At 40.2% G+C, this 22,393-nt stretch overlaps 2 protein-coding genes across 4 annotated transcripts; one reads left to right on the forward strand and one right to left on the reverse strand.

The window, feature by feature from the left end:
• The first annotated feature begins 3,791 nt into the window (after positions 1–3,791).
• On the forward strand, positions 3,792–7,590 carry LOC115674288 (EIN3-binding F-box protein 1-like). Its single transcript, XM_030596639.2, has 2 exons — positions 3,792–4,018; positions 4,863–7,590. Exons 1-2 carry the CDS (start codon positions 3,994–3,996, stop codon positions 6,809–6,811), a joined length of 1,974 nt encoding a protein of 657 aa, XP_030452499.1. The 5' UTR covers positions 3,792–3,993; the 3' UTR covers positions 6,812–7,590.
• Positions 7,591–9,336: 1,746 nt separating this feature from the next.
• Positions 9,337–20,313, reverse strand: LOC115674322 (protein ALWAYS EARLY 2-like). 3 transcript variants are annotated; one of them, XM_056310635.1, is made up of 19 exons: positions 19,872–20,313; positions 19,614–19,709; positions 19,040–19,102; positions 18,308–18,385; positions 17,801–17,966; positions 17,283–17,548; positions 16,831–17,197; positions 15,597–15,674; positions 15,164–15,417; positions 14,997–15,053; positions 13,888–14,238; positions 13,626–13,804; positions 13,249–13,531; positions 12,510–12,716; positions 11,696–11,854; positions 11,251–11,361; positions 10,875–11,090; positions 10,203–10,484; positions 9,337–9,822 (listed from the first exon to the last, which is right to left on the reverse strand). In XM_056310635.1, the coding sequence occupies exons 1-19, from the start codon at positions 19,974–19,976 to the stop codon at positions 9,652–9,654; spliced, it is 3,489 nt and encodes a 1,162-aa protein (XP_056166610.1). In that variant the 5' UTR covers positions 19,977–20,313; the 3' UTR covers positions 9,337–9,651. The 3 variants fall into 3 exon arrangements, with proteins under 3 accessions (XP_056166610.1, XP_030452540.1, XP_056166611.1); XM_030596680.2 differs by having other exon boundaries at positions 11,218–11,361; XM_056310636.1 differs by lacking the exon at positions 11,251–11,361.
• Positions 20,314–22,393: the final 2,080 nt, after the last annotated feature.

Below are 22,393 nucleotides of genomic sequence, written 5' to 3' on the forward strand. Positions count from 1 at the left end.
GTTAGAAGGTGCTCTAGCTTCTTGGTTTAGGTGCCCTAATGGGAGTCGTTAATTGCATTAGCTTCTTATAATATGCTTGCTAATTAAATATCGTTAATTACTTGATTTAGCCGATAGTTGCTCAATGGGTCGGTTCCTCACATTTAATTCCTACCTAACCTATGTTTGTCATGCATTTCTTGCACTTTGTTAACTCTCCAAGCTGATGCTTTTCAATTGAGTTTCTGGCAAAAAGGTTGATCCTTAATTAAACTAAAGACCCTTGATTTGGACTCCCAATTGACAATTAATCTTTTCCCAATCTCTTGTCTTCAAGTCTCTGTCAACTTCCAATTGTATCCTTCCTAAATTAATAGTCAAATTAGGGTCGTAGCCGTCCCCCACAAGATGGGGTGTCTCTTAGTTGGTACTCAAGAAAAGTACCCAATATTCTAATGAACAGGAAAATTACCAAAAAAATCTTAAATCTATTGTATTTGTATCAATTCAGTCATAAATTTTTTAATTTTGAAAATTGAGTCATAAACATTTTGACAATTTATCAATACAAATCTTTCTGGCCAAATTTAGCCGGAAATCTTTGACGCGGACGCCCCAGTTGTCCAACGTGACACCGCCGGCACTGATATAGAGAATTTTTTTTAATTTTTTAAAAAACTTGAATAATTTATTTTCATTTCTTTTTTTTTTCTTTATTGTTGTCGATGAGGGTCTGCAAGCCCTTGCTCAGACCCTCGCTAGCCATCGCTTGAGACCGGCCACCGGAGAAAAGGGTAAACAAAAAAAGAAATGAAATGAAAACAAAAATTTATAAAAAAAAAATTATCAACGTCAGCGTTGGCCACGCCACATAGGACGGTTGGCGCTGACTGGACCGCCACGCCATTGTTTTCATATCAAAATTGGCTGGAATGATTGAATTGACAAATCGTCAAAAGGTTAGAATTGAATTGGCACAATTGAAAATTTTAGGATTAAATTAGCACAAATACAATAGGTTTATGATTTTTTTTGGGTAATTTCCCCTCTAATAAACCATACACTGCATGCATATGTACACATCGCGTTTGCACGTGCGCACACACACTATCATACCTCGTGCGCACGTTTTTTCAAATTCATTCTATCAATACATCGTATAAGATTATATACGGACACCGAGTGATTTTTGTTCTTTTGCTAAAGTGAAGGCACAAAACACGTTAGCGATAAGATCGGCAAATTAGCTTCGATTTAGCTGCTTAATCACATTAATTATGCGTGGTTGATATTAAACAAAATAGAGATCAAAAAGAGAAACGTGGAGCTTGGATCAGCATGAGCTGGATTAATGATTAGAATATTATCAAGTTGGGTTTAGGACTAAGCTGTGATTAGAGTTATTTAATACCAAAGTAAATTCGAAGGTACAAAGTATCTTTACCAAGAAATGATTATATATTGATCAGATTGCACGATTCTTGGAAACTCAAGAGCCAAGGCAACTATATTAGGGCAAGTGGAAGGTCCAAAGACAATCACTCTCTCTCTCTCTCTTTGTACATGATTGTCGAGTTTAATAATGAGATAATGACATAAACACTTCCTGAACTTTGGCCCAATATGCAATGTGGTCCCTGAACTTTAACACACATTATATATTTTCATATAGTCCAGGAGTTCAGAGATTATATTAAACATGTACCAAAAATCCAAAGATCATATTGAACAAATTAAAAGTTCATGGATTACATTTCACATTTGAACAAAATTCGGATACCATTTGCGTCATTTTCCCTTTAGTAATAGATCGAACCTTAGAAAGCTACTTGATGCCTAGGAAAATGAGGACCGGACAAGCTCTTATCCGGGATAAGGTCGTCCCTGTTCCTAGTCAAAGAGCTTTTGTAGCGGCAGTAATGCATGTGTTTTGGCTTGAGGTTGGACCGGTCCTAAAGCCACTTTAGAGCTGGTTTTGAATTAAGGGGCTGCTAATCTTTTGATCCTTGGTTGGTCAATGGACGGTACTCGTTTTGGAAAACGAGGAGCATGATGTCAACCCCAACAGGCCAATTTTTCGAATTTCGAGCACGACTCGATTCGTTTCACGTTGCCCTAAAATATTCTTCAAGAAGAGGGGCAATCATTTGATGGTGGGTTCCGCGAAAGCTTGGCTCAATAATCTCTCTCTTACTCTACATGGGACCCAAAGCGTTACGGTGTTTCCGCGAAATTAATTACCATCGCGTCCATATTCGCTTTTGTAACTCGTTTAAAGAGAAGTATGACAGTAACGGGACGGATATTTAAATAAATCTGTCATATCGCGATTAAAGGTGTGCAAAACACGTGCTAAGATTCGTAACGAGCATCATTGCCAAACACATCTCGAACACGAGCCGTCCGATTCTCATAGTAAGAGATAAAGTTTTTCCTTGATAATGCTTGAAGACGGGACGGTAATTAATTCCATCATCTACAAAACCATCAAAAACTTAATAAAATCACAACTTCTCAAAATCATCCAAAAAACAGACGGGCAAAATTAAGCAGGACATTCACATATTCGCTGTAGTAACTCTTTTTAAAGAAAGTATGACTACGACGATACGAATATCTGAATAAATCTATCGGATAACGATTAGAGTCACGCGAAACATATGTTTTTATAGTGATAAGATTCGTAAGGAGCATCATTGCCAGACACGTCTCATACACGATCCATCCGGTTCTTATAGTAAGAGATAAACTTTTTCCCTTATTAACGCTTGAAGACGGGACGCTAATTAATTCCATAATCTACGGAACCACAGGAAACTCAATAAAATCACAACTTCTCAAAATTAACCAAAAAAACAAAGGGCAAAATTAAGCAGGATATTCACGTATTCGCTGTTGTAACTCTTTTAAAAGAAAGTATGACTACGGCGATACGAATATCCGAATAAATCTATCGGATAACGATTAGAGCCACGCGAAATACGTGTTTTTTTTTTTGTGGTGACAAGATTCGTAACGAGCATCGTTGCCCGACGCATCTCGTACACGATCCGTTGGGGTTCTTATAGTAAGAGAAAAACTTTTTTTCCCCTAATAACACATGAAGACGGGGGACGCCAATTAATCCCACAATCTACGGGAATTATCGGAAACTCAATAAAATCACAACTGCTCGAAATTAACGCCCCCGAAAAAAAATAGAAGGAAAAATCAAGCGGGACATTCACCAAGAAGTTTTTCTTCTTCTTCTTCTTCTTCTTTTAATTTCAATCATCAATCAGGACCAAAAGGAAAATTGAGAAAAAAAGGTTTTCCCAAAAAAAAAAAAAAAGAAAAGGATAAACCAAACCCAAGCCTGGAATTGCTTATCCCCGAGCCCAAACACCCCCCCGCAAAAAAAAAAAACTTTACTGGGAAAAGGGGCTCCGACACGCGACCGTGCATCTGTCTCCTGAACGATGTCCCGCATCGCTCCCCCCCCCCCCCCCGACGAAATTCGATGGGAAACCCACGAAAAAAAAATTAAAAAAAATATCGAAAATAAAATCGCACGGAATCGGGAGGCGGAATTACGAAAACGCCCCCCGCCCCTCCGCCCGCCTGCCCCCCGAATCCTCGCCCACATGCATTGCACCCGGGGGGGGGGGGGCGGCGATCCGGTGCGGTCGCCCGCACCGTAGCCTCGGTGCGCCGCACACCTGCCCATCTCCCAAGATAAGAAAGCATATTTCGCCGTCTCCCCCCCCTGGTCACATCCCCACCATTTTCTCCTCCTCCTCCTCCTTCTTCTTCTTCCGCCATTTTTGCCCTCTCCGATAGGGTTTCCGGCGACCCGCCGCCGCCGCCGTGGGCCTTCGGCTTCTTCATGCACCCGCGCCGCCGCCGCCGCCGCCTCCCCTCTCCTTCTCCCGATCGCGCCTCGCCTCGCCTCCCTTCTTGATCTCTTCGGAGGGGGTTTCCGGGCGTGACACCGCCTGCCGATTTGACCTCCCAGGGTTTCCCCGAGCGTCGCCGATGTCGAAGCTCTTTGAGTTCACTGGTAACGTTTCGCGAATTTCCTCCCGGTTTTTTTCGGCTCCTCTTTTATGTTTCCGTGCTTTTTTTTTTGTGAGATTGAAGCTGGGTGGTTTTTTTTTTTTTTTCTTGAGCTTTGGATTTCTTGTCGGATTGGTGGAAAAGTTTGCGTTTTGTAGGGTGTTTGGCTGATAGGGAGGTTGGTAGGTGCTGAAAAAATCGTTTCTTTTTTTGGTCTGGTGGAATTCTTTCTTGGAAGTTTTTCGCGAGTACAATTGCAGCAGATGTTTTTGCCGTGCTGTTCTTTCCCTGGGAGTCTCTCTCTTTTTTTCTTTTTTTTTTTGTATTTATTAAGCCAGCTGGATGTGGGTTAGATCAGATATGTCTATCGCTGGTCATGTGGGACTTGCCGTTGATGTGGCTGCCTTTGTTGTTGATGGCGCTGGATTTGGAATTAATTGTTTGGGTAGACGTACTTAAGGTGGATTCAGTTTCTGGGTTGGCTTGTTTCTGGTGTGATTAGCTTTCTCTCTATAGATCTGATGAAGCAGTTCTGAATATGAAGTTTGATTAATTTCCTTTTGTGGGCTTTTTGTACTTGCTAGTCTTTTTTCTCGCGAAATCCACATCGTACGTTGGGTTGTTTTTTTTTTCTTTTTTTTTCCGCGACTTACCTTTGAGCAGATCCGTTCTATATCATTAGTAGTTTATGAAAATCAGTTGCGAAATTCTGACAGCAGGGTTGGTGCTCTTGATAGCTTATTATGATACTTGATTCGTCGATTTTAGGTGTTGTCATCGATAATTTTGTATCGAATTTCTGCAAGTATCGAGTATTTTGGCTGATTGGGTTTGTGCTATGTGTGCAGGAGATGGTGATTTTTGCCCTGGGGGGTCACTTTACCCGAATCCCAAGGAAACGAGTCTCTTTTTGTCCCTTGGTCGTCATGTGGATGTTTATTTCCCTGCCTGTAAGAGGTCTCGTGTCAGTGCCCCGTTTGTTATCAGTGGAGACCAGCTCAAGCAGAAAAAGAAGGCCTCGATCAATGTTCTTCCAGACGAGTGTCTCTTTGAGATCTTCAGAAGGTTGCCTGCAGGCCAGGAGAGGAGTGCCTGTGCATGTGTTTCAAAGCGCTGGCTTCTGCTTATGAGCAATATCCGTGGCGACGAACTATGTTGCAACGAAGCCACCCTGCCTTTGAAGCGGGAGGATAACCCTGCTCCAATAAATGGTCAAGATGAAGAAGTATCAGGGGATGAACCTCCTGTCAAAAAGGATGATGGATACCTCTCAAGGGTCCTGGAAGGGAAAAAGGCCACTGATGTCCGTCTTGCTGCGATTGCTGTGGGAACTTCTGGTCACGGGGGACTAGGCAAGCTATTGATTCGTGGAAACAATTCTATTCGTGGAGTAACAGATCTTGGTTTGAGGGCTGTTGCACGTGGCTGCCCTTCACTCAAGGTTCTTTCTATCTGGAATGTTTCTTCCGTGGGAGATGAAGGTTTGATTGAGATTGCTAATGGTTGTCGGCAGCTTGAAAAGCTTGAACTTTGCCATTGCAATGCAGTTTCTGACAAGGCTTTGATTTCGCTTGCAAAAAACTGTCGTCAGTTGACTGATATAAGCATCGACTCTTGTTCAAGCCTTCGCAATGAAGGTCTTCAAGCTATTGGTCAAAACTGCCCCAATCTGAAGTCCATTTCTATCAACAACTGTCCCCATGTTGGAGATCAAGGCATTGCGAGTCTCTTATCCAACGCTTCTTGTGTCTTGACAAAAGTGAAGCTCCAGACACTCCAAGTGACCGATTTGTCTCTCGCTGTCATTGGACACTATGGCAAGGCAGTTACTGACTTGATCCTTGCCAACCTTCAGAATGTGAGTGAAAGGGGCTTCTGGGGCATGGGCAAGGGTCATGGCTTGCAGAAATTGAGGTCCTTTGCTGTCGCATCTTGCCAGGGCATGACAGACTTGGCACTTAAAGAGTTGGGCAAAGGCTGCCCAAATCTTAAGCAGCTTTGTGTCCATAAATGTGCATTCTTATCTGACAGTGGACTAGACTCTTTTGCAAAGGCAGCCCTATCACTTGAAAGGCTGCAACTGGAGGAGTGCCACCGGATCACACAGTCTGGGCTTTTCGCTGTACTCGCTATTTGTGGTGATAAGTTGAAGTCCCTCACCTTGGTGCACTGCTTGGGAATGAAGGACTTAAGTATGGGATCACCAATGCTTTCTCCTTGCAAATCTCTGCGGTCACTGTCTATCCGTCACTGCCCAGGGTTTGGTGACATTAGCTTAGTCATGCTGGCGAAGTTGTGCCCCAATCTGCGGCATGTAGATCTGAGCGGCCTTCAAGGTATAACAGATGCAGGTTTCGTGCCACTGCTTGAGAACTGTGATGGTGGTCTCGTGAAAATTAAGATAAGTGGATGCACTAATCTGACCGACAAAGCAGTTTCAGCCATTGCTGAGATGCATGGTTGGACGCTTGAGGTGCTGAATCTTGAGGGTTGTCGGAAGGTTGGAAACACAAGCTTGGTGGCAATTGCGGAAAACTGTCCATTGCTGAACGACCTTGATGTCTCTCTTTGTGCAGTTACAGACTTTGGTGTAGCTGCATTGGGTCGTGCAGACCAGCTCAATTTGCAGATACTTTCTATATCTGGCTGTACTCAGATATCAGAGAAGTGCTTGCCTGCTTTGAGGAGATTGGGCCAGTCACTTGTAGGTTTGAATCTCCAGCACTGCAGTGGAATCAGCAAAAAATCGGTGGACCTGCTTGTGGAGCAGCTTTGGAGGTGTGACATCCTTCATTAAGCAGCGAAGGTGACTAGTCACTCACTGAGCTAGTGTCACAAATGCTCAGAGTGGGATGGGTCACGGAGTTCTCTATTACAGTCAGAGTTGGCTCTTGTGAGTAGCAGCATCAGTGTAGTTTTTGGGTCCATAGGATATGGGTCTTTCGAGTCATTGGGAACTTGGCCCCTTTTCCAGGGGATTCGGCCGAGCATGCTCTCCTTTTTTTTGCAGGTTTCTCAAACCTGTTCCTAGCTTTTTGGCTTCTAATGGGGGTGTCAAAGTTCGGCCAGATTTCCCTGAGATACAGTAATCAGGTTCTCTTAGGTTAAATTTTTTTTTTTCGATGATGTCGGGATTGGCAACTGGTGTTTGAGCTCAGCTTCATGTCGTATTTGTCCTGAGCTTTCTCGCCATTAGTCTACTTGCATTGTGTTGCCTGTTGATTGCTGGTGTTTGAAGTCCGTCGGGTTTTTGATAACCCTTGTTGGGGGAGTCGCTACTTGACGGACAGGTCTCTGTTTTCCTCAAAGGTCGGGTTAGTACTGGAATCATGGTCAGTTTGGCAGTTCAAAGAGTGAGGTCCTGTGTCCTTAGGCTTTGGCGGTGGCGTCTAACTGTTTAGTCTGCCACGACACTTACTTTTTTGAAGGGTGTTTTTTTTTACCATAGCCTAGTTTTCCGGGGTCGCTCTTTTGTAAGCCGCACTGAAGTGTATCCAAATTGTACTACCCGACCTTTGTGTTGGAATGCTTATCGTTTCGTTGAATGACATGAATAAGTGATGTCTTTGTATATGACCTCACCTGTGTAATTCTCTACATTCATTGTACTATTCAATTTCAGCCAAGAACTTTTAGTAAACACAGTGAGATAGTGCTGCTCGAGGGCTGTTTCTGTTTGTGCTGAAATGGTTGTACCGTCTTCACCTGTCAATGTTCAGATAGCTGGAATTGCAATGCCGAATGTATAACATAACTATATAAATGTACTCACTCCTGTTCACCAATCTCGTTAATTTGGTCTTACCTTCTGAATTTGCAAGATGAAATTTGCAAGTGGTATAGGAGAAGGCGAAATAAGGAAGAGCGTGTTGCTCTAGGTGGGACTTCGTAGCTGTTCCTGCAAAGGCCCTAGTCTTGGATGAATTTATTTAACAGAACTTTTGGGGAACAGAGGTGATTGTTGATGGTGCTGGGTATGGCTTTATTAGAAAGACAAAGGCCATTCAACTTTAGGAACCAAGAAATCTTTTGAACAGCTGTATTTCGACAGGAGGATCTGAATAACGTGGACATGTAACATGATGAGGGTCAGCATGTCGTTTTCGTAATGCTAAATAATTAGAGATATGGTGTCACCATCTCAGACCAACAAATCAACCTTGGAATCCTGCACAGAAATAATTTATCATATTCGTCAGATGGGTGTGGTTCCATGCACCCGAACTGAGTCTATATGAAAAGCTACTATGCACACAGGAGTTATTAATGTATAGTTTAAAAGTCACTCTGGTTTAAAAGTAAGTCATCTTCTGAAAAGATTACTAGTTAATAATAGCATAGATATCGATTTCTTGCAATTCGATTCGACTTGACATCCAGCCACTACGTATCTATCAGGCAAATCTATAAATTATTGAATCGCAAATGAAGGTATGATCTATAAAATATTGAATCTCAAATAAATATATCAATTCACGACTGAATCTACTAATGATTTGATACGTATCCGCTAATTTTTTTGTTCATTATTTGTTATATTTCACCTACCGAATAAAGTAAGTTTTATTTTATTTCAAAGTACATACTATATTTATTATAGTTTCACAGTACCGCACAAAAAACTTTCTATTTATGTTTAAATGCCATAGTTTTATAAGAAAAATAATGTGCTACAACTATTTTATGATAAACTTAATATGTACTCGAAACAGTAATATTTTCATTAGCTTATTCAAAACTTGTACTTACGTTACACGTTTCCATGCCAAGAATTACTATTTGATACGTATCCATCAATTTCTCTGGTTCATAATTTGTCATATTTCACCTACCGAATAGAGCAGGTTCTATTTTATTCATATAAGATACCATATTCTTTATAGTTTCACAGTAATATAATGATACAGCACATAAAACTTTCTATTTATGTTCAAATGCCATAGTTTTATAAGAAAAATAATGTGGTAGTTGAAATTAGTTGTGCTCTCATTAGCTTACTCAAAACTTGTACTTACTTACCCGTTTCAGTGTCGAGAATTACCATTTTCAGTCATTTCAACGTATCCCGCCATTCAGTTCTAAATTCACAATTCATAAGTCTAAGATCTATTCCCGATTAGTATCTCAATTTGACCGCCATGACTAATCACTACATGCTTAAGATTTCAACTAAAATCGTTTCCACAACAAGGTCGATGCCCACTATAATCTGGGTCACATTATCGAGAGGCTCACAGAAGCAATGGGATAACAGGAAACCCTCATCAGATATACTTGAGTTACTCTGGCAATTCTGATCTCATCAAGATACAGAGAAGAAAATCGGGAGAATAGGTTATTTTCTTTTCCAACTGGGTGGGTTATCACAACAACCTGCCGACGTTTATTTAAGAAAGAGGAACTACAGCGCCGGCGGGGACCGGGAGTGAGCTACAAGGGGAACGAGAAGAAAATCGAGGACTGAGTAAAAGATAACACTAATTAGACAGTATACACTGTGGCGAAGATAGTACACGTCGGCTTCATTTGATAGCGCGGACCAATCAGATACAGAATGTGGTGAAGATGAACCGGGATTTGTTCTGGCGGTACTTATATACATTACCCGACTTCTAGGGACAGACCCGAGACGAGAAATCAGATTTGCGTCGGCACCAGCGCCAACATCTGCGTCTTCAGTCTGCCCATGGACATCTGAATCTCCCGGTAAAGCGGGAGGTTCTGGGGGCAACAAGGGTGCAAACTCGTCACAGCAGAATCAAGTATCTGGGCCACATCGGCTGGAGGATAGTGTCGGTCCGTACACGTCTGCTTGATGGAACATCAAACTCATTAGCAAAGCAAAATACCACAGAAAGGAACAATTAAGAGAGAATAGATTTGCTTCACAAGCATCATAAGGAAAGCATCACAAGTTAAAACATAGACATTCATCTGAATTGTGAGATATAAGGATGTTCCATAGCAATCTATTTTCCCACCAATGATGCTTCATTTTAATTTTTGGTTAATAGCTAATGACAATTAGGTTGACGCTATGCACATTTTACTTTTCCAAAAAAGGACAAAGTAAACTAAGGCAGACAGTTGCAACTGGTTCATTTGAAATGATCAAAATTGTCTTCAGCTGCTCTTTTGCTTCAATGGATCATAGAAGCACATGAGACATTTGATTTTTTAAACCTTACCTGTATCATGAGCAAAGTAGCGACGCACGATGTGATCAGCTCAGCCGGTATCTGGGTCTCAGTCTTGTCGGCATCAGTACAAGGTTTTGAACCAGATAGCTGGTTGGTCTCGGATGGGCAGGCATTCAACTGATTGTTAGGAGCCAAGCTGCCATTGACCTTCTCTGGGGATATGACACCTGATAACTTGATGTCAGAAGCCAGCTGTTGGTCATTTATCGAATCAAGAGCCTCTCCAATCCTTGTAAAAGCATCTTCCCCCTCTTTCAACGACGAAATCACCTGAAATGAGATAGCACCATAAGGCATCAGTCAACAGCTGATCCAACTGACATGCGCTGTACAAAGAACTACACTCCCACACAATTTACATCTGCACAACTACCAAGAGATTCACTTTTATTTTCTTATTTTTAACGGGCAACCACAAATAAGGCACACTCTACCGCCAACATCTCCTTGAATAACAAATGAGGAAGCCACAGCCCCGTGAAGTTTGACAATGCATCTCAAGATTACCAATTTTATATTTTAATGCTGTTGGAGCAGACCCGCAGTTTAATTTTTAGGTCACTATCATTTCATCTTGTGTGTGTACGTGAGTGAGTGAGTGGGTGTGTGGGTGGGTAGGCAGTTGCATGTGGACATGGGCACTGAAAATGCTTGTCAGACCTGAATAGCTTTATCCACCATCGTCTGTGCTTTCAATCTTGAAACCTTCACAATTTCATGAACATTACATCCTGACTCATGTGGATATACGTATTTATCAAGTTCTCTGGGAAGGCCAATTGCAGCACCAGAATTCACTGGAGGCTTTAACCAAGGAGGCATCGGATTTCCTGGATAAGTATTCCGTTCCCTCAAATGAACCAAAGCAGAAGAAGCCTGTGTATCAGACATTAACTGTTATTAAAATGTCAGAATAAAAAAGAGCTTGCTACTTGAAAAGAAAAATGACAGATTCAGAGAGAAGCGTGCAGGTGTGATACAAAAATTCACGGAAGCCACATGCCTGGCCACCGGCTTCCTTTAGCTGTACAAGTACCGTGGCGTAATGCTTCTTGAAAGATTCAGAATCCTTAAGAGAGCCATCTCCATTAATTTGGTCATCCAATACATCATTATTCATGTTTCTAAGCTCCATTAACAATGCCTCCTATGATTCACCGAGGAAGGAAAGAAAAGATGTGTAAGCTCTCTGAGAGATCAATCTCTGTGCACTGGCATTATTTCTATCTATAGCATACTAGTCTGTAAGTCCCAGCATGATGCGACAAAAGATGGTTTAGATATGCAGTTGCAGAATGCTGATTGGAGCACAGCATGCAAACAGCAAGATCATATAAAACAGTCATCATAAAAATTTAAACTGATGATAAATGTGCTATTCTGAGTAAACTGTATAATCAGGCACCTGAATTATCAAAATTCCAAACAGAGTTCAAGCTAAACATGGAAAAGTGGTGAATGCTTAATAGATCAAGACACACCTTCTTATCCAAAGCATGAGTTAGGTCAGAAAGAGCCCGAATATCAGCTTCTCTCGCCTGGCTATACACCGTTCTGCAAGGCTGACTACAGAATGTCTGTTGGGTACTGACAACACCTGAAGCAGCTACTTTGCCTTGAAAAATTGCATGGTTTGAGTCCTGATGACATGGAAAATCAGTTCAGCTTAGTCATTCCTAATCACAGACAAATAAAATGATACAGAAAGCCTGCAGCAACCTCACATTATCACTACACAGTACCACCAAGTAATATAACGCATAGTGCCAAAACAAGAGACTTACGACAATACATTTATGCACTATTAGACACAAACAAATCGTCTGAATCATTTATTTTGATAATTATACACTCAATTCTACACTCAAAACAAGCAAATTGCCACAGTGGGCGAGACAACCAAGATGCAAGAGTTTTTTGTTCCATAATAAACCGTGACCAGCGTAGATCATAAAAGAGTGTAGAATTCCCAACAAAGTTATCAATATTCGAAAAGAGTCGTTTATTCAAGCCGCCAGATGCTGCAATCAGATCGTAACTGATATGGACAAGATGCTGGACCACTAAAAAGAACATGACATCAGCCAAGGTCCAGCTTCTCACTTTCCAGCAGCTTAGAGCCAACCAGATACAGCAGCAGCATTGATTGTTCATTGAACAAGAGCCAACAGTCTTGAAAGAAAAGTTCAAAAGAAACAACTCGAAAATATGAAGGTAAACATAAATGATCTAGGAAACCAAACAGGAAAGGCGAACTTCCAAATATCAACAAACAACTATCGATTGGCTGCTCACCTTTGCTTGCTTCATCAAATTACTCATGGGACTCCGAACATTTGCTAGATGCCCACTAGGATCATAAAGAAGGGCCCCTCCAAAAGATATATTGCCCTCAATTTGAGGTTCTTTAGATATAACAGGGAATTTGTCAACAAAGAGGCTCCGTCTCCTAAGAGCCTCAGGCATGTTATCCAGCGGATTTAGAGGCATGCAATCAACATCCTGCAACAACCCCATTGATGTCATCATATAATGCCAGATAATGGCTTAATGAAGGGAAAATTTTTTTAGTATTTAAATATTAAACAGACACTCATCTAGCAATTTAAACTTTTAGATCAATTGACAATGATCCTACAATTTCCAAAATCATGAAACCTTTAGAACATTTTCTATGATTTACTTTATTGCTTTTGCAAAGAAGATGAGATAAATTTTTCTTCTGTCAGAAAAATCTCACTTTTTTTGAGATAAATAAGCATAAATGCTCTGGCAAACAACTTAAACTTCTTGCACATCCCGTAGAGACTTCAATCAAAACCTTCAAGCAACAGCAGATTTGGCTAATTTATTTCATAGAAGAAAGACTAACTCAACTCCTCAGTTTCTCTAAAATCCAAGGCTCACTGCAATAATTCTATCCATTTTGAATATTATAGGCAATTTTACAAAAGGAAAAAAAAAAGATTGCAGGAGATTCCCCAGGTAGATTATATAGAAACTAACTAAAATGGAATCTTTAAAATGTTGTTACCATCACAAATTCAACTCCGATATCAGGACGATCAAACTGAATCCTGCACTTGTCATGATCAACAGTGAGGACACTTCCGTCATGAACTTCTCTTGTTTTCGGATGAAGGGCAATCACTCTTTGTCCAACAGATAACGGTCGGGCTAAGTCTGTGGGAAGTCCTTCCCTAACACCAGTGCGAAGTTCAGTATAATGCTTTCTCACAGATTCACGATATTGTTCAAGTTTCTTCTTCTCTTCACGAAGGAAATTTTCAGAAAATCTACGAGGCTTGCCAAGTGAGCTGCATGACGATGTGTAATATTAGTATCTGTCAATCCTTCAAGCAGTTTTTACAGACAAAAGGGGGCAGCAGCGATCATATTGAGTTTATCTACCTTCTTATAACACTCCATTCGACACGTGTTAACCTAGGAATGTGCCCAAGTCCGACATGATTTAAGTAATCGACAAACTCCCTCTTTGCAAACCACGGATAATCAATAGCACTATAAAACCATTCAAAAATACACCACCTCCGTGCCAGATTGGATGACAGGCAAGACGACAGTTTGTCCTGCAAATCCAGTAATGTTTAATGTTAGAATCAACGCTTCAAGAGTCAAATTGCAATCCGTGTGCAAATAACAAGGGGAACACCTTTAAAGAAAGTGCTTTATCCTGGACAAATATTCCACGTTTATCAGTTCGGTTCCTCAGTGTGCTATCAGAACCACTCATCTCTTTTGGTTTCAGTGCCTGCTGCAGATCTTTCTTTCTTCGACTTCTTGACTTAGTTGGTAAGTTGACCTGAATTTCAGCAGGAACCTGAGTACTCAACCCCATCAAATCAGTTTCCGTTCCTTTCTGATCAATATCAGACAAGTTCTGTGCAGATTTAGCTGACTTCTTCGCTTTTGAAACAGACGCTCTATACTCTCTCCCAAAAGCTAATTTGAACTCTCTCGTAGATGGTTGACCCGCTAGTGTCTTTCCTTCCTCAGCTGAGGCCTACAAATCAAGAATAGGCAAAGGAGAAGTGACTGATTGATCAGAACAAGGAAGAGGGTAAGGAACGCCTGTTAACACACCAGTGTTGACAAACCAACAATTCCGCAACCATAGAAGTGGCGTACATGCAAAATAACCAATCAATTCAATATATTTGGACTCATTAAATACACACGGTTACATTCAAAAAGCATGATGTTTTTTTTTTAAAAGCACGTCCAAACACCATCACATTGGCCTGTGCCTTCTCTTCAAGGTCAACACAGAACAAGAGTCTCTTAGGTTTAGCTTTAATTTTAATACTGTAACTTAAAAGCTCTATACTGCATTAGTGCAGCAATAGTTCTCTCATAAGTGAGTTAAAATCGTAGGAAGGTGCAGAGTTAAGTTTCCGGCAAGTAGTGTTATAGGATACTGTAGAACAAAAGTTTAATATCCTATTCATGCAAGCAATTAGTTTCTCACAACTCTGTATATGACTGTTGATATGAAATTACTCTTTGGAAGTAAGTACTAGAACCTACAGAAACATCCCTTGCCTGAGAACAGTAAAACACTTTTTGTTGCCTTTCAGAATATCATAAAAAAGAGAGAAGCGAGATCCTTTTCATTTGTAGACCATGCACCAACCTTATTTAGATTCTAGAAAAGTGGAAAAGCCCAACTTAACAGAGGGCTACCAGAGTGGACCCAATTCAGGAAAGAATACAATCACAGCAACTTATAAGAGCGTTGAACATCTAAGATCATGAGCTCACCTCATTTTTCAGAGATTCACCTAGAAGAAAAGTATTATGAGCTTCAGCATTTATAACCTGCAGCCGGTAAAAACCATTTCAGAAACAAAAGAGCAGCACTGAAAGTTTTGGGGGATAAGTTCAGTCAATATATCAAACATTGCAAATTAGTTATTCCCGCTGCTTACCTTAGACGTTATTGGCTTAGATTTTCTTTTCCCTGATTTGTTGCTCGACAGCAGTTGCCCTTTTGCTTTGGAGATAGCATCAGAATTGATAGCTGAGGCCCTCGCAAGATTTGATTTTCTACTGTCAACTGCAGAAGTTTTCTCCTTCCCTAAGACCTTATCTCTTTGACGATCTACAGAAGTGGCTTCGGGCACAGTCAACTTATCATCTATATCCCGAGTTGTTTTTTCTTCCTTCAACTGGACAGAGGATTCTGTGCCACAAAATTCTAAAATAGTAAAAGGTAGCAAATTGAACAGAACTATAGCAGCAGCTGTACTGAACTAATAGCAATTGAGAGCATAAGACAACACACCAATAAACTCAGAAGTGTTCTGCATGTACGTGTGTCTGAAATACAGGATATAAAGCAGAGAAATTTATACGACTAACCTGACTCCATGGTGGAAACTGGCATCATCAATGACAAATCAGCCAATGTCTGCAGAGCATCAAGATCAGAGCTTTCATCTGCATATAGTACCACAACCATTTAGTAGATAATACGTGACGGACAGCAACAAAAAATCTGGAAAAGTACAAAAAGATGCAAAGATTTGTTCAGTATTAAACTAATCGCGAATGACTAGGGCCGTCAATTTTTGTCATGTCATGTACAGGTTTCTCCCGCTAAGTTCATATTGTGCTATAGTTGTGTTTTTATGCCAAGTCAAGAATTGAATAGCCACCCCTACCCAAAAGCACGTCAAGGATGCCAAATGCATTAATAAAATCCAGTGTTCACAATCTGTTCCTTTATCCTGCAATTGTTACTCAAACTTTAGTCTAGGAGAATGGTCTACCACGGAGGATTCTTACAGTACTCTAGTGTTGACATGTTTCAAGCCACTGGTCCACCAATAGGTTACGCTTTCAAACATCAGCCAAGTGCATGAATGCACATAAAAGAATCGGAGGAGAGGAAAAGTGGACAGCCAAGTCCCAATAGCCGTAGTCTCAAGATTATTGACTAAATGAAACAGAATAATCAATTAATCTACTTGTCACATGTATGTTTCCATCTTTAGAAATTGCTCACCAGATATCCATCCAAACCAGCTTAAAAAAGTTTCCAATAACATTGTGTCCCTCGAAGCCTCTCTCCCCCCCCCCCCCCCCAACACCCCCAAATAAAAAAAAGAAAAAGAAAAAAGAAAAACCCCATAAAGAAAACCTTCAAAAAAATCAACTCTAGATTTCAAAGTCAAGCGAGTTAGCTATTAACATGACTACGACAAACCAGAAAAGATATCTAGGTGCATTTCCAGAAAATATAGTTTTGGGTAAAAGTTAGGAACATGACTACAAAGTAAAACTGCATGTCGACCAAATTTCAACAAAATACGGCCACTTTTAAGCATTTACTTCCATCTTCCATATCACAAAATGTAGAAAGAAAGATTTAATACTACTAGCAAACTTCAACTATTCATTCAGGTGGAGAAACCTCGATCAAAAGAGTGGCCTAGATGCAAACTTCAACTATTCATTCAGGTGGAGAAACCTCGATCAAAAGAGTGGCCTAGATGCAAATTTCAACTATCTTTGTGAAGGTAAAGTAAAATGGAGACAGAAAAAGGAATCCAGTAATAACATGTTACATTCATAAAAGAAACAGATGAAGCACCTCCAAAGAAAAGCTTCTTGCTTCTCTTTCTCGGAGTTTGATGAGAATGCTCTATTTTCTCATTTGAAACTTCAAACTTGACTTTCCCCTTCAGTGAATTATCATTGCCTCCCTCTTCTGTTCCGCTGCAAGCTCCGCCACCATCTTCAAACTCTTTCTCTTCCAGGACCTCGACTTTCTCTTTCTTTCCATAGAATTTCTTCCCTTTCCGACAAACTTCTACTGTGCCGACACCTTCTATGTCCGTCAAGGACCTTGTATACTTTTCATAGTCTCCATTTTCCGTTCCCCTACTGCCAATGCTCCCTTCCAGCCATTCTTCGTCCAGAGAAGCATCACCGTACTTGGTTGCGTCTGATTGAGAATGCTAAATGACAAAAAAGACAGTTGTAAACATATCAAGTGACAAACAAAACTGCAAGTGGAAGAACATGCAGATGAAAGCTGAATACCATCCTTTCCCAGCTCTGAACAGGTGATACTTTTGACTGCACTTTTCTACCATAAGGACTTCGAGAAACTTGTGGTGAGCCTCCCCTGTGGGAAGCCGCAGTTAGTACTAACGCTGCTCCATGTGCAACATCATCATCTGTAGCATCAGCCTCTGACTTCCGGCCCCTCTTGCCCAGAGAAACATGATTTTCTCTGCCATCTTTCTTGTACAAGAAAGAAACAGGAAATCGAGGAGTCCTTTTGCCAACAACACGTGGTTGGCTACCTGGAACACATAAACAGCTTCAGTAAAATCCACTTGTATAATGGAAAGATATAGTAGAACTAAGCATTCAAGCTTAAAAGTAAGGTCTATATTGAATTGCACTTAATATAAAAAAAATTCTCAAAACCAGACTTCATGAAGGGATTTTACAAAAACTATTCATGGAATCTTACAGCCTAATTTTCCAAGAAATGAACAAAGCAAATAATGAAAAGCAGCAAGACCCCTTTTGGATAAAGGTAAGGTACTTACTATCAACACGTCTTCTTTTCAATAATGACAGACAACCATCATTAGACAAGTCAGCTTTGGGGTGCAGATCTTCTCTTGAACCACCAACCTGAACTTTACCACGCTTGCGTTTCGGTGTGTTTCTGATTTCTGTTCTATCATTGCTCTCTTCTTCATCACTTTCCTCCTGTCAATTTAAAAATGAACTAGGAAGATTTAGTTAACATGCCAGGAAAAGTGCCTCACATAATTCATCTGATCCAAACAATGAACATCGACATTTGTCTTATATGCTCCTCATTCCTGAAATAAATTCCATCTTTTGGTTTACATGTGATAATATAAGCAAACGTAAAACAGGAAGAAATTCTCTAGGAAAAGACTACAGGAAAGATCAATATCTAGAAATGTGCCAAGATCAGCAGAAAGAAGCTCTCAAAACAGATGTGGCAATACTGAACTCCAGAAATTATAGAGAGAGAGAGAATATGCTGTTTCACCTAAGAGAAACATCAATTGAAGACGTACCATAACATTATAATGATCGGTCATCATTGCTACAAGACCAACCACAGAAGCTGTACCCTCAGGAAGGGACAAATATGCCTGAAAGTAGGGCAAGAACAATTTAGAAACGACCAAAAAACACTCCATCAACACATGTTCTTACTCATCAACTAGAAACAGCAAGTTTACAGTTAATATGTCAATATTGGACCTTATAGCTCTGCATTCATAAAACAAAGAGATAAATAAAAGCTAGAACCATTTAGTCAAGAAAGAATAGAGAGGCAAAAGAGGAAGCAATCAGTCAAAGAACATCTTGCCAGCAATAATGCAAATTAGATACTCATAAACATGTCCTGACTTCCATCCCACAATACCCATGTTTGACCATGTTAGGAATTGCACTGCTTTGAGTAGAGATTGCGATGTTTGAATTGCATGATTACAAAATTAGAGTGGAACACGAAAGTAGTGGGATAAAGAAGAACCCAAATTAACAGCCGATTCGGAAGCGAGATTGACATTTGTTAGCATGCTTCGTGATTATTTGCACAAAATGTTACTTAAGACTTGATGCATATTATACTGACTTGAAAGCAACACAAACGACAATATTGTGATAAGATATCACCCTTATGTGTAAGACACTCCAGGCAGCTAGTGAATTCCTCCGAAACATGGTAGATATTTTAATCGACGTCATATTTTGCACAAAGAAATCCAACTCTGACCAATACAAAAAAAGGTTCTTACTCTGTTCATGTTGTAGAGAGCCTCAACCATATCAACGGATCTGTTACGCACAGCAGCAGCCACCTAAACACGGAGGACGATAAAACACAGTTAAAAGAGGAAAAGTCTCATCTAGAATCTTATAGAAGTGCTGTAACTGCACGACCTCAGAATTCTTTTTCCACCAATCAGTAAAAGGAGCGTGATAGAGTAGAAGAGGGGGCAGAGCCACTTGCAAGTTCAGCAAAGATCCAACATATCGAGGAAATGAAAGGTATATTGACCATTCCCATATATACGAGGGGTATACAGGTAACAGGACCGCCCCAACTACCTAGCTTGAGGACTTGAATACTGGTCAACACTAATGCACCATCAACAGCTCATCATCTCCCCTCAAACAAATCCAAACCAGCCAAGGCCAATGCAATACATCGACTCCTTGGCTATTATCATTGTGCGGCACCAGCATTGTACCGACAGCTATCGCAAATTAGAAGCGGAACCGATAGACATGCAACAACCATTGGAGACCAGCTGAAGGAATTACCATCAAAGAGATGATACAAACTAGAGACACCAGACAGCAGCATACCTTCTTCCACTCTTTCCCGTGTTTCCTATAAGCTTCGTAGAAGCGCTCGAGCTCTTCCTTGCTCCACTGCGGTCCTAGATCAGACAATTTCTTCTTCTGCAGCAAAGACGCAACTTTTTTTCAATCGCAACAAAAAGCGAGCAATCTTGACACGAAACTCGAGACTTCTACAGGCAAAAATCGAACGACTCTCAGCTCCGCTCTCTTCCTCCCCCCCGGTCAAGAAAAACGCTGCCCCAGAGCAGGCGCGAAACTCACCCGATTCCGGCTGCTCTTCGAGCTCCCGACGTCCTTATCCGGAGAAACCTCATTCAAATTCGAGAACCGCTTGTACACGCTCCTGGACTTCCTCGTGGGCGCCATACCGGATCAATCCGAACGTACGGACGGGAGGACGGCGACGGCGCCGCCGAATTGGCCCGCGCCGAATCAGGGTTCACCCGAAAACCGGCCCGCGATTGAGCGCCGGCAGATCGCCGGCGATCTGGATCGCCGCTCGTCGCGCGGCGGCGGCGACGGCGGCGGCGGAGGAGGAGGATGAGGAAGGAGCGGGTGGCGGAGGAGGAATCAAAACCCTACGAACTGAAGCAGAAGGAAGGCGGAGGCGACGACGGAAGACGGAGGCGACCTCCCGCGTGTTTGGGCTCTCTTCGCTCTTTTGGTTTCAAGATTTTTAAAGCGTCGTGGACTGGGGGAGGATTCGAATTCGAACGCGAATTTTGGCTTTTAACTAATGGATTTTTATTTCGAAAAAAAAAAAAAAGCCACGCGTGCTTTTTCTTTTTCTCTCTCTCTTCTTTTTTCTTTTCTTAATTTGATCGAAAATCCAGAAATTGTATTTTATCGTTGGTTAACACCGTGGGAAACTCTAAACTAGTACACTATAACAGATTTACCCCAAACTAATTTTTGAATTGCCAAAAATCCAAAATCGGTACACTTATGATAAATTTAACTCAAACTAAAATCCAAAACCGGTACACCTGTAACAATTTCACCCCAGACTAATATAAATTTCCACGCAGACTAGTCATCTCAATTGAGTTCTGCCCTCTGTCAGCAATTTCACAGTAAAATTTGATAAAAGCTAATGAAAGGTAGATACGTCATAGAGATATTCAGTGACCCAAATTTCGTTTTGGGTAAATTTATCACGAGTTCGGATTTTTCGTGCTATTTAACCATTTTAACCTTAGGGCAATTATCAAGAAATTTGCTTGTTCGAATTTTATTTAATGATTAAATATGGTGAAATAATATAACACTTCACGTAAATTTTGTGCAATGTTATACGGACGGCTTTATTTAATTGACAAAGTAACGAAAATTTATGAGTAATATCGACCGTCGCGGTATTATTTTTGTCTTTAATTATATCGTATTTATTTGAATGAATGCGGGGAGATGCTTATCTTCCTTCTTCCCGAAATGTTTATTTTCTAGGAATTCTAGAATATGTTCGAAATGAAATATTATATATATATAGAATAAAAATAAAGTTTCAGATTTACTTTTAATTTACATTACTTAGTAATCTATCAAGGGAAAATGACACAAATAGTCATTGAACTTTAACCCATTGTATAATGTGGTCCCTGGACTTTTAATTTGTTTAATGTGATCCATGAACTTTATCTCAATCTACAATGTTGTCCTTGAACTTTTAAATTGTTCAATGTGATCTCTGGAGTTTTTGTACATGTTCAATTTAATTCCTGAACTATATGAAAATATTCATTGTTGTCTCTCAAAGTCTTCATATAATTCAATGACTAAATTGAATATATACAAAAAATGCAAGGATCACATTGAATAAATTAAAAGTTTATGGACGACATTACACATTGAGCTAAAGCTCATTAACCATTTATCTAATTATCCCATCTATCACTAGATGATGCACCCCCATCTTGAAGTTTGCACTTTGGATCTGACTTAGCATAAGGAGGTGGAATGTTCTAACTTAGCCAAACAAGCGCAATCTACATATAACATTTTTTTCGAAACACGGTGAAATCATGTAGAATTTGGATTATAGTTGTTTAATCAATAGTAAAATATTTTCATCTTTGTTATCCCTTTATATGGTTAATCGATGTAAAAAATCAAACTACAATTTTCAATAATGAATTTAGCTAGCTCGTTGTCTTTCATATTCAGATATATCCAAATTAACATTTTACATAAAATACTCTTAGAGGATTGTTCGAGGTAAGTTAATTATAGGGTAGGTGGTATGACACATAATTAAGTAAATATGTGTGAGCTTTTGACAACTTATATGTATCAATGATGTCTATACATATAAAAGATGGTCTGATTCTCTAAAAATTCTCGACTTTAGGTCTGGTCCAAATTCTGCCTCGAACTTTTTTATTTAAAAAAAAAAACTCAACTTTATGTCCAATCCAAATCTATCCCAAAATTTTTTTGTTCAAAAAAAAAACTCAACTTTAGGTCTAGCATCAAATTTGCCTCGAAATTTTTTTATTTTCTAAAAAAACATCACCAACTTTAACTTTAATCCCAAATCTGCCCCTATTAGCCCACCGGCCAAAAATCACCATTAGTTGTCCATAATTTCCTTAATTTTTATATCAAATAAAGATAATTTTCCACGTCATCTTACTTATACAGATTTGTTACCGATGTGGAAATGCTACATAAAATAACTCACGGTGATTTCAGATGTAGAGCTAACAGGGGTAGATTTGAGACTAGATTGGAAGTTGGTGATTTTTTTAAACAAAAATTTTTTGGGACTAGAGCTAAAATTGGTG

The sequence above is a fragment of the Syzygium oleosum genome, unplaced genomic scaffold (genome assembly GCF_021117445.2).
Source record: "Syzygium oleosum isolate NSW1041296 unplaced genomic scaffold, Sole_v2.1 Sole_v2.04, whole genome shotgun sequence".
In the NCBI taxonomy this organism is placed as follows: Eukaryota; Viridiplantae; Streptophyta; class Magnoliopsida; order Myrtales; family Myrtaceae; genus Syzygium; species Syzygium oleosum.